The sequence below is a fragment of the Drosophila pseudoobscura genome, chromosome 2, assembly GCF_009870125.1.
Source record: "Drosophila pseudoobscura strain MV-25-SWS-2005 chromosome 2, UCI_Dpse_MV25, whole genome shotgun sequence".
Classification (NCBI taxonomy): domain Eukaryota; kingdom Metazoa; phylum Arthropoda; class Insecta; order Diptera; family Drosophilidae; genus Drosophila; species Drosophila pseudoobscura.
This window is the reverse complement of record NC_046679.1, coordinates 2,151,674-2,164,300: the sequence shown is the minus strand read 5'-3', so window position 1 is coordinate 2,164,300 and position 12,627 is coordinate 2,151,674. Positions and strand designations below refer to the sequence as shown.

At 47.2% G+C, this 12,627-nt stretch overlaps 1 protein-coding gene across 1 annotated transcript; it reads right to left on the bottom strand.

Annotated features, from left to right (window-relative positions):
* Window positions 1–7,437: 7,437 nt before the first annotated feature.
* Window positions 7,438–8,252, bottom strand: LOC6896775 (uncharacterized). Its single transcript, XM_033384374.1, has 2 exons — window positions 7,836–8,252; window positions 7,438–7,769 (listed from the first exon to the last, which is right to left on the bottom strand). Exons 1-2 carry the CDS (start codon window positions 8,214–8,216, stop codon window positions 7,494–7,496), a joined length of 657 nt encoding a protein of 218 aa, XP_033240265.1. The 5' UTR covers window positions 8,217–8,252; the 3' UTR covers window positions 7,438–7,493.
* Between the last annotated feature and the right edge of the window lie 4,375 nt (window positions 8,253–12,627).

Here is a 12,627-nt window from a genome sequence, read left to right as displayed (position 1 = left end):
ACCCTCCCAATGTCCTCGGTGGCGTCCCACAAATTGCCGTGCGCCTCGCCTGATGTCTTCATAATACAGAGGGACAGAGAGAGAGAGAGAGAGAGATAGAGAGAGAGAGAGAGAGGGATATATCCAAAGAGAGTGAGGGTGAGGAGGAGAGAGCTTAGCCAGCCTAACTGGATGCCTGAATGCCTGGCCAGGCCTGGCCAGGCCTGACTGCCTGGATGAGTGGTGGTGGCTCCTCTGCCTGGCCATATACAGCGCGCTCAATTCGATTACGTTTTCGTTAAATGTAAAATTTATACGCCCCACGTCAATTGTGACAGTTCACTCACTCACAGACATCACCACGGAGACAGAAGAGTCGGACACAGAGCCAGAGCCAGAGCTGGAGCTGGAGCTGAAGCCGGAGCCAAAGCGATTCATTGAATGGCCAAAAACAGGCCATCGAAACTGGCCAACAGAATTGGGAATATTGCACACGCACAGGTGACACTGGCTAGCAGAGAAAGTCGAGACACAATTAAAGATTTGTAAAGAAATTACATTTCAGGTACTAGAAGTGCTTCCAACTCGCTTTGTTTTATATAATTTATATGATTACAGAGAACAGATTCTTCTGGCATCCCATCCTAAGCTGTGACTACTGTACCACATACAAGTATAGGTGTATCGGTGTACACCACATTGCCATGACATTCATTCAGCTCTCATCTCGTTCCTGGCTACTGGCTCCTGGCTCTCGTCCAATGCTGGTCTAGGAACCCATCTCTCACTCCCTCCATCCGCCCATCTCTGTGCAATTTCGCATGCAAGAGGAAATTGAATTGAAATGCACAATTTTTGAGCACAAAAAAGGAGCTCGTTATGTGCGTTGTGTCGGTCGGACAGGCGCCGTAGCACAGCCTCCAGCCAGCCAGTGGGCCAGCCTCCGCGCCAGAGGTTTAAAAGTCAATTGCAGAAATTAGCGTGCCTCTCGAGGACAAGGACGAGGATGAGGATCGGCCGGCGAGCACCGGAGCACCCCTTTAACGGTGCTCAATGCGCGCGGGATACTCGTGCGAAGCTGTAAAAGTATCAAATTACACTTCCGGCGGAAACAGCGTCGCCTCTTGGAAGCGACAAGCGCTGTCATTGTCGGCCTGCGGCACTTTTATTTTGTTATCGGACATCATAGCCGAGGTTTCGATTTCTCTAAAATTTTTAGCAATATTCTCTGGCACTCTGTCGCCCCCCCAGCCCTCGCCCAGCCTTTCACGAGTGCGGTTTTTTGGCCATAATCCCCTTGTGACAGAGGCCTGAAGCCTGGCATGTGATAAGCCCCTGATGCATTGTCCTGCCTGGCTGTCGTCCAACCACTAAATGACTATAAAGTAGCAACTTCCGCGACTGTTGCGCAAAATCATTCAATTTCCGTTTGGCCACACGACCCAGGTCCGCATCCGCACCCGAACTCGAACCCAAATCTGCCTTCTCAACGACCTTTCCTCTCCTGCCGGGACACCAGGATAGCAGGATACCAGGATACGGGTATATAAGTATATATATGTTTGCGCATCATAATCGAGGGTGTGATTTGTCCTTTTTCTGCGTTTGTCGCATGCCTTTTGCCTGCCTTCCTTATGAAACATCACCGCAATTTCGTTTTTTCGCCCGAAACCCACGATCAACCCAAGCACCCGCCTCCCCCTCCGCCTTCGACCCATCGTTGGTGGCTGCGAAAAATTTGAATAATTTTTATTACGTGGCGCGTTATGAATTTTTGATGAGCCCTTGCTGCACACTTTGTTGTAACTGTTTGTTGGTGCTGCTGCTGGTGCTGGTGCTGGTCCTGTTTGCTGGCAGAGGGCGTGTGGCCAGTTATCCTTCACTAAGCCAAGTGACAGTGCCACAATTTATTAGATTCTCAGCCTCATTGTGGGCTGCCGTCTCTGTCTCCTTTTCTTTTATACGTTTTTACTTTACAGGGTAGTCGTAGAGTGTGGCACCAAGGGTAGTCATACAAAAATATGTAATAGATCTGTAATAGATACTTTTTCTTGAACAGAATTAATAGTCGATTCCCTATAGCCATGTCTGCCTGAATCCCAGACATTGCAGGAGCTACAGAAATCACGCAAATCAACCATCTATAATTTGGATATATGGCAGAGTCTACCAATCCAGCAAATTTCGATCAGTATCCTAAAGCAGTATCATCTCCTTTCTATTTACTTTTGGGTGGCTCCAATTAATGGGTATCCCATAGTCGGAACAACGACTATACCTTTCTTTCTTGTCATTTTTTCTCAGTTTTGTTCCATATCATCAGCGTCTGCGCTGCAAGTTTCCGGTACGTGAGTGGAGGCGAAAGTACGGAGCGGAGGGCGGAGGTATTGCCGGACAGGAGCAAGGTTGTGGGAATGGTGGGTATGAGAGGGGGAGGGAAGTGGTAAGGGTGAACGGGGCGGGCGTGCTGTGTAATAAAAGCAAATAAAATATTCTTTAATATGCGACACTCGCCGCAGTCTGCTGCCTGTCATCCTGTTTTCGCTTTTTCCTCTCTCGGTGGTGTGTATGGGGAAATTTGCATATATATTGCCTTGACAAGCATTAATGTATGTAATCCCATAATTTTTTAATTAAATCAAATTGTTTCTCTCTCACTAAAGGCCCGTGGGATATTCAATGCGAGGATATTCAGACTACTCCTCAGGTCCTCCTATGATCTGAAAGGGTTAAAAATACACCAATTAGAAACCCGCCAATTGATCACCAACCACGGAACCCAGGAGAATTTGGATACTTAACCAAAAATGAGTAAAGAATGGTTCCAAATGTATTCCTTCATATTTCTAAAATACTTTTTGGGTAGTTTTCAAACTTTTGCTGTAAATATTATCCTGATGATTATGAAATACTCCACCAAACACTGCCGTCTCCAGTGAAAGACTCTTTTATAATCATTAATCTAATGCAAGAGTCAGTTGTTGTTCCCCAAACTCTATTTCTGATCTCGATATGATTGCATTTAGAAACAATTTAGAAGCTGTCATAGGGTGACATTCCAACTATTGTACGTCCCGTCGACGCAGTCGCCGTCAATCATAATCAGCATAGCAGTGACTAAATGCAGCACTAAGCAGGAATCGCTGGAACTATACTATGGTGTAACCATTCCGGTGTACCCAATGGAACCCACTGCCCGCCCCTCCCCCCGGCACCCCGTTCTGGTGTGGCCTTCCGCATTTCGAAACGATTAAGTGATTTTGTGCACAGTGCATGATAATTGGATTAATATGCGCCGACAGACGGAGGGAGGGAGCTCAACAGGATGCAGGATGATGTGGTGGCCCTGGCACCCAGCCACCACCATGGCCCATCCACAGAGACTCTCGTGCGTGGGGGTGGTTTGTGGGTTCTTGGGATTTGCTCTTCGGTATAGGGATTTGGAATGGGAGTGGGACTGAGACTGGCGGTCGTTAGGCGGGCAAATGATGGGAGAATCTGGGGATGCCCTGGCATTTTCTCTGGCCTGGCCTGGCCTCTCACTGGGTTAAATGCTCTCGTTATCAAAATTACATATATCATAGGGCTGCGCTGCGCGTTGAGGGGTGGCACGAATGGGATAAACAGAGGCTGCCCCTTTCTGGCTACGGGTGGTTAACCCTCCTCTGGTGTAAATCAATTTCAAAGCAAACAGTGCTGCGACTGGGGCTGGGGAAAACATATTCTTAGTGCCGTAATTGGAAAAGTCGGGGATTAAGCGATAAAGTTGCGTTCTTAAATTGATAAATGCTGAGCAGCGCTCGGGGAATCGAATGGATGGAGAGGACTTCTCATCCGAAAAATACCCTTTTCGCAGCCAATTTTCGAGCAGAGTCTGGAAGTCGGAGTCGGAGTCAGAGTCAAACAATTTGTCAGGCGAATCCGGCAAAAGCAAACAGTTTTGGCCCTTGGTTAAACAACTGTTGGCCACTTAGCGTTTCATTACCAAACGCTGCCGCTGCACAAACAAATTAAACCGTTTCGTTTGGGTTTTGGGCCACAGAAGCCGCTTCCGAAGTGCTTTGTCGCAGGTGAGCGCTCACCAGAGAGGAGCTCCTCACCTCAGAGGCGGTGGGATCAAAAAGCCAGCCGATTATTTGACAACCGAATGGAGCTAAGTGCGATCTCCGCTCTCCACTTTCCGATTCCCTATCCCCGATCCACGATCTGCGAGCCATCTTTGATCTCTGCTGCCGGGCTGCTTGTCTGCTTGGCTGCTGGGCTGCCTAATTTATAAAATAAATCATATGTGAATTAGCCGTCAACGGTGGATAACTCATTTGCTTTTAACGCCGATTTCCTTTTGATTAATTTATTTGCTCACGGGGCCTCCGCCTCCGCCACTCGGTTGGTGTTCAAATCGATTTTCACACCTTCTGAATGGGTCTCTGGCTGGGACTCTTTTTCTGTTCGTCTTTCATGAGCATTTGGCCATCTCATTAGTGGATTTGGCTTTTGAAAAGGCCGCTCAGACACTTGTTGTCTAATCAGCAAAGCCACCCGCAATGGCACGTCTCCGTTTAGCTGCTCATGATGATCATGATCATGTGGATGATCATGAGGATGGTGTTCTGCTTTGCCCATTGGCCATTGGCCAAACTGTGGCACTGGGTGAAATCAGACCCCAGTCTGGAAAGGAAACGAAAGTTTCTCTTCGCGCCTTGATGTTAATTTCGGTTTGTCTTTGATGCCAAAATCGCCTGGCTGGTTTCGGTTTCGGCTTCGGTTTCTGTTTTCGTTTTTATTATTACCATTTTGTTAAGATCATGATCATGATCTAATGATTTGTTGTCGTACAGTTTTCAGCCTCAGCGGCAGAAACAACAACGGGGAAAAAAGGTTTTCTGTGGCTTCATTCAATCTGCGCGCTCCGATAATGATCTGGCGCAATAAAATTGAAATGCGTCTGTTAATCGCTTCGAGATACATAATAATTCTGTTTTTTGCTGTGCTCGGAGGGAGCCTCCACGGAGCAACAATGAAAACGATAACGAAGTTCTGTCGGATGGCCGCCGCATATCGATCACATTTCGGTTTATTTTCTGGGGGAGACTCGAACAAAATACGCAAAAATCACAGCGGCAGTTCGGGAGAGACCTGAAAACAAGTCTCAAAACAAGACGAACACTAAATGCTCTTGTATTATTATTATTTCCAATCGAAGGATTGATAAGACGTATAGTATTCCGGCTAAAAAGCACGGCACCCATATCTAGCAGTAAACTCTCTTAGTAGATTAAATAGTCAAAATGACCTGTTCCCTCCGCTACCGCCAATTAGTCGATCAATTATGAGTCGTTTGTACTATCAAAGTTCTGATTACTCGACTACTCGACTGCTCAGCGACTCAGCGTTGCCACGTGCTCCCCCCATAGTGGAATGGTCTGCGATAAGGAGAGAGCAGCCAGAGCAATGTCCCCTCAAGATTGTAGGGCATTCGGCGTAATAAATCTTTAGAGCCGGAGCTGAAGCTAAAGCTGAGGCTGGAGCTGGAGCTGGAGCTTGGCCAAGTCAAATTCAAATGCCGGCCACAGAACCATTGTTTGCCAAAAGGGCCGACGACAGCCAAAAGACAAACAAAATAACGAAAAAATCCAAAAAAAAGTCGGAGACAAATTCGGATCCCAGGACAGCGCCCGTCCCTCTTGGCTATTGATAAGCATCGGCGGGCGCAAGCTGCGATCGCTGATCCGATCAAGAGTCGATATTTATGGCATGGCTCCGAGAGCACAAATACAGATACAGATACAGCCATCCCAGAGGAATGTCAGGATCGCGTCTGCTTAGCTGGAAATTAGAGCAATTAGCTCTGACTCGGGGCTGCTTCTTAAAAAATGGAATACCATTAAATATAACTAAATGAAGCAACAGAAAAAGACTAAAAGACTAATCGTGAGGACAACCGAATAGGAATCGAGGATCGATGCCGCTGACGCTGCCGCTGCCGTGCGACCTTTTTCCTGTCTCCGCGGTGGCTACTGTGGGCGTGCTGGCCTCGAGTCTTGGCTTGTAAACAGTTTCATTATCAGATGATTATGTAATTTATAGAGTTCCCCTGTCCCTACCTGTCCAGCCGATCTGTCCGGCGATAGGCGAGAGTGCCGGGACATAAATAAGTGTGTCTTGTCTGTCTGGCATAAATGTCAAAGGGCATTTAATGAAGTTATTAAACGCTGCCCAGTCCGGGGCGTACCCGAGAGGCTACCGTTTGAGGAGGCCACGGCCATCCCTCTGGTGTCGATCCGAGGTCGGTTCTGTAACTGGGACTCGGGGCTTGGCAGTCGGCAGTCGGTACCATTTAGCGATCACAATCTCCGGATTGGTTTTGGCTCTGGACCCGATCCCGATCCCGATGGCGATGGCGATGTCGAAGTCTGCGTCTGCGTCTGCTTTGCATTGAGTATTGAGCCAAAACTGGTTAAGCAATAAAACGCTTGCTATAACGAGCAACAAAATTTGTAACGATTCAATTTAAGGCTACGTACAACATGAGCCATACGCCGTCGGCGAAAGATGAAATGGTCGGAATAGACGCAAGCCCCAAAGGCCGACCCGACCGACTCTAGGCACTCCTCCGCTCCTCCGCCCGCTGGCCAACCCATTCGAGCCGACCCCCAAGCCATCATCATCCTTCTCCCCCTCCGACGACTCCTCCGCTCAGACGCGGAGCCGTTTTGTATGTTTTTGGCGCATGTTGAAGACTGAATGCCTGCCTGCCCCGTCTGCCCAGGTCTGGACCCGTCCACGTCCACGTCTCCGTCCACGTATACGTCCAGGCCCGGCAAGCGGTTCAATTCAATAAAATTTATGAAGACATGACTGGCAATTGTACGAGTAGTTCGTTCCATCGACGTCGTATCGTATCGACGCAGCAGCCGCAGCCGCTGCCGCAGCCCCCATCCAGAGAGTTCGACGATCCTTGGCAACAACAAGAGCTACAGTTTGACGCCTACTTGGTTGGCCCCGGATTTCACTTGCATAACTTGGCCATAACGTGGCTTACGATTACAACTCAATTGTGAGCAAAACCTCGCAATTGTCAATTGATTTTCCAGCCCATATTTCACAATTAATTAAGCGCAAAATTTGGGAAAATGTCGGCAACATTTCAAAAGACAACTCTCTTGGCGTGGCCTCAGAGGTGAACTGATTTCCGTGTGTACCTGCCACACGTTGCCGGGGGTGTGGCAGTGCCAAAGGATAGGGATAAGGATGTGCACACGCACAGAGGCCATTGATAGCCGTCCCGATATCGGTCTTGGCCTGTCTGTGGGAACTCTTCAGTCGTAAAATGTTGACATAAAAGAAATTAGTTGGATAGTTTCGGTTTCGTTTTCGGCACTGATACAGCTCGACATTTCGGGTGGTCCGGGGCTATGGGGCGTTGGGCTGTGGGAATTGATTAGAACGATTTCCCTCCTCAGGCTCAATCTATTTTATTTTTTGCTCTTCAAGTTGTTTACACTAAAAGCTTGTTAGTTCCAATATATCCTAAAGCCTGTTGTGCCTTGTGGTATTTCTGTTGTACTTGGTTGTTCTGTAGAGACTGGTTCATTTGGCAGAGCAGCTCCATTGAGGCAGGCGTTCAAATGCTCATATGTGCTAGTCGTATCCTCCACAAAGTCCCTCTCGGCATCATTTACGCATACGTCCCGTCGGCTCTCGACAAGAAGAAGATCACTCTGAATGGTGGCAGCTATTTGGGTGGCGTTTGCTGAAATCGAATACATCGTTTTGGACTCTTGGGCCCCCTAGAAAACAGCCAGACACCCGAAATGTGATCTCCGTCTCCATCTAATGCCATCGTTCACACTTACCACTCTGGCGAAGCACTCAAAGGCCTCCACATAGTCGACAATTGTGGCGCAATCGACGAAGGTATTGCAGCCAGAGTCTCCTTCGTGGGACAATCCAATGAGCGTACTGTTCCAGCGGCAGTATATGTTCTGGCTGGCCATCTCGTAGTTGTTGGCGCACACCGAGTAATTGATCTCGTATGTGGTGGAAACATTGTTCAGGATGGGTCCATAGAAGCCGAAGCACATTTGCGTCGCCACAGGATTCTGGACAGACAGAAGCTCTGTCTGTTGCTCCAGGCGATGGATCTTCGGGGTGGTTGGAAGCTTCACTTTGGGCAGAGTACCCATCACCAGGCCCAGGCCGAGCATCGCCAACAACAGGGAGGTTTTCGAAAACATTGCGAAGTCTCTCGTTGAAAACACAGTTGGATAGAAATGGATAAGTGCCGGGCCTTTTATAGCGATCATACCAGACCCCAATCTTCATCTGCTCTAATTGTGTCTTGTCGGAGGAAATGTCAAGTCTTGAGGTCCGTATCTCTTAATTAATACTCGTAGTTGTTGTCAATCCATCCGGTTAATTTAGGAGAACATTTCCAATTAAATCAGATTTTCTTGCGTGAGGATTCCATCTAAGCCCTGTACTCAATCGGACAAAACCGTGTGCAGAGTGATACATATATCTAGCGATGTCCTTAATATCTGAAATCGGACTACGATAAATGTATAAAGATATAAAGAATAAATCAGATTATATAAAAAGTTGTAATAATATTATATATTCTCTGATAGAGAAATCCTTGAATTTCGTGTTATTTCGTGTTCCTTTTGCAGTCAATCAAAATTAAAATTCAAATGTAAATGATCCCAAGGACTAACACAAGTCGGATTCTTCAGTTTAAGGAATTATCTATCCAAAGCTCTTCAAATTGTGAACCAAAAAGTTGAGAAATTTGTGGTATTGACCGATGGCCCGTTTTGAGAACACTCGTGAAAAAGGGCGGACCATATCCTGTAGATGTATTCCATCGTTCATATAAATGTGCAGTTGTATGCAAAGCTTTGGCCCCCGAAATTGTAACGAACCAGGCTGGATGTTGGGGAGTGGGAGAAGGGCGCACGCGGTTATTCCCGGCTGGGATGCTCGTCGGCTAATTGGGGTGGTGATCTTGCCCTCCTCTCACCTGACGCCTATCTTCATTATTAACAAGTTAAAATTTATGCGTGCTACGACGAGAGTTACGGTGGACCTAAAATTGCTTGAACACATGATTGGCCCTTTCTCCGACCTGTCCCCGGACGCTTTTCCCCGCCTCAGATCTCGTTGAGGGCGGATTGACCCTCCCTACCTTGGCCATTCCTAGGTCGCAATTTATATGGAATGGCCCCTTTGCGTCGTTATGGGATCCTCAGGGGCATTTGGCTAGCCGAAGGCAAAAAAAACTGTGAACTAAAACATTATAAAATTTATTGAATTATGACTAAAAACTGAGCGATCCCTAAATTAAAACTAACCATAACTCAACAAAAAGTACGTATAAAAAGTAAAAAGAATAAAAAAATAATATCAATAAAATTGCTTAATAATGATGAGGAATAAAACTAACAATTATCTCGGAATTTATGTATAAAGACAGTACAACAGCCAGACCGAAAGGGGGGGAAGAAACGGAACAAACAATAGGGGGAAGTATGTAATTATCTAAATTTCTATTTTCTTTTCTCTCATGAGTGGAATTGCCAGGGTTAAATTTTCCTGTTCGTTCTCACTCACCCGATGATCCGCATATCCACCGATGAAGCGCTTCCCGGAGGAGATTTGGACCTGTAAAGTGAACTCCAATCGGGAGTAAAACAAAGGCACACAAAAAAACCTCACTCGCAAATTCACTCTTTGCTCGCTCCACTCTTAGTTTGAGCGACTCATTCCACTCGAGTACCACAAAAAAAACTCTCTCGCCCTTTCTTTTTTTTTCCTTTTCTTTCGCCTGCCCTTCGCCGACTGTCGCAGACTTTAACGCACAAAAAAAAACTAACAAAGAAATATTACTTAACTCGCTAAATTATTAACACTAATCACTTAACACTGCATCCTATTATTGCTAGAGATCTCGGCCATTCCCGGTTTCTTTTAGTTTTAGATTTTCCCTTCCGAAATCACTTCATCGGTTCCCGACGATAAAAGCACTCACGAAGCCACTCGAAAGACCCCGCTAGCGTGACGTCGGTGCCCGGGTACTTGGGCCTGCAATTTTTTTCCACCGCTGCTTTGGCTGCTCCTCTGGACCCCTTCTGGCGTCCCTTGGACGCTCGATCTCCTCGACGCCTCGCGTCTTTGGATCCGCGAAGCTGATCCGGGCCGCTTTGCAAAGAAAACACGGCGATGCGGCGTTCCTCCTTTGCGGCATCCACTGCGCCAATGGCCGGTCCTACACGGATGAAATTAACTGACTAGTCCAATTTTCCTTTACCCTTCTCAATCTTACCTAGGCTGGAAGACTAATGCCGGAATGCTGAAGCTCTTCTCCTCCCGCCGCGATTACACTTTTTTTTTCTTTTTAGCACTTATAAAAAATACTTGTTGGCTGTTGATAGACAAAACGAACGCTCGGGTCGAGCGCCAAAACGGGAAGAGACCGAAGCCAAGCCCCTCAACAAGCTACAACCCTCGGGCCCTCTCAAAGGACAGGGTGAAATGCCAGAGAAAGTTGACAATCCAAGCTGTTAACTCTATCACTCTTCCTATGCCACTTTTCGTGATCTCCCCGACCTAGCCCATAGAGGGTGTTTGGTCTACCACGGCCCTTACGGTGCCGACCACTAGATGGCGCTGCGAACTAGCTCGCTCGCTGATCCAAGCGTTACAAATACCCCCCGCCAAAGATCTGACTTAGTGGTATCACACAAGTCGGATCCAAACTGCGCGGATCAGCTATTGTTTTAAGTCTTTCGCGTGGTATCGCCCCATAGACCGTCCTTGTAGATCCTCCAACTCATAATAAGCATTACCTATCTTCTTGCGGATTCTGGCCTTCACATAGGCTGGGCCCAGTTTGGCACTATAGCCAGCCTGGAAGTTGCTCTGCTTAAAGTTCCTCCGGAACACCTCTTGGCCCACTTGGTACGAAACCTCCCTTGATCTCAAATTGTAATTACGTTCGTTTTTCTGCCTTTGCTTTTCCATTACCGTTAAGGCCTTGCTACGTACCAATTCCAACGAATCCTCCTTGGAGAAGACTAGGGATTTATCTTCCAACAATCGAAGAGCTCTCAGAACTTTATACGTTTCCCCTGAGCTAACGAACTGCTGCCCAAATACCATATAATAGGGCGAAGTTCCAAGGCTAGAATGGACCGCGGTTCGCAAGGCGCAACAAATGCTGCTCAGCTCCTCGTCCCAATTTTTCTGATCGGACCTCACATAGGAACGAATGGCGGCAATTACAGATCGGTTTACTCGCTCTGACGCATTCGACTGCGGAGAGTATACTGCTGTGGCCGTGTGTGATATCTTGTGCGCTTTGAGAAACTTCTGGAAGACTTCCGACTTAAATTGCGAGCCATTGTCCGATACGATGGTCTCCGGAAAGCCAAAAGTGTGGAATAGATCTTGCTGCAGATACTTGATCACGAGATCAGCCGTTAGTTTTTTTACAGCCTTCAGGAAGACAAACTTAGAATAGTGGTCTAGTACTATAAATATGCCAATATTCCCGCTTTTTGAACGTGGATAAGGGCCGAGAAAATCTACGTATAGCTTCTGGAAAAACCTCTGCGACTCGGGTGCCACTCCCATCGGGGGTCGCTGGACAGAGTTCGGTGCTTTAGTTGCTTTACAAGTGTCGCACGCGAGTACATACGCTTTTACATCTTTGACCAAACTTGGCCAATAGAGAAACTGTCGCACTCGCTCTAGAGTCTTATGAATTCCCCCATGCGATGCTAAGGGATGGTCGTGAGCATTGGCTAGTACCTCTGGAATGAGACTCTGTGGGATCCATAACTTCCATATAAAATGATCATGAAGAGTACTCCCTGTGGCGAAATCACACTTCCTGTACACACGATCTTCGACCACCCTCAGATCCGGCAAGTTAACGTCATTGGCCTTTATTCTGTTTACCAGCTCCACATACTCGTCGGACTGAAAAGCTGGTGACTCGAGATCAACTGCTTGCCCATAACCAACATCCACGGCCGCCAAATCTTCTTCATTAACTCTGGATAAGGCATCGGGTACAACATTTAAACGCCCACTCCGGTGTTCTATTTTGAAGTTAAAGCCCTGTAATTTCAATGCCCATCGGGCCAGCCGCGAATGTAGATCCGTCTGCGTCATGAGCCATTTCAGAGATGCATGATCGGTGATAACCGTAAAATCATGTCCCTCTATGTATGCCCTAAAACGATTGATGCAAACAATCGCCGCCAGACACTCTTGCTCGGTCACAGAATAATTTCTTTGCGCCTTATTAAGTTTTTTCGACACAAAAGCTATCGGAAATTCGTCTCCTTCCGGAGTCTTTTGCACCAAGACACCTCCAACACCTGACTTGCTGGCATCACAATGCACAAAGAAAGGTTGGCTAAAATCGGGACTACGAAGAACTGGCGCAGAGCACAACAGTTTTTTAAGTTCCTCGAACGCGGTACGTCCTTCTGGAGTCATGACAAATCTGCACTTAGGTTTCAGCAGGTCAGTGAGAGGGGAAGCTATCGACGCAAAATTTGCTATAAACTTACGATACCATCCAACCATCCCAAGGAATCTCCGTAGGGCTCTCAAAGAGTTCGGCACTGGAAAGTCTAT

Excerpts from the sequence above, each read along its gene's own strand:
- LOC6896775 (XM_033384374.1), bottom strand. The coding sequence starts at position 8,216 with ATGTTTTCGAAAACCTCCCTGTTGTTGGCGATGCTCGGCCTGGGCCTG. Across the intron at positions 7,770-7,835 it reads TTGAGTGCTTCGCCAGAGTG|GGGGCCCAAGAGTCCAAAAC; the intron begins GTAAGTGTGAAC and ends GCTGTTTTCTAG.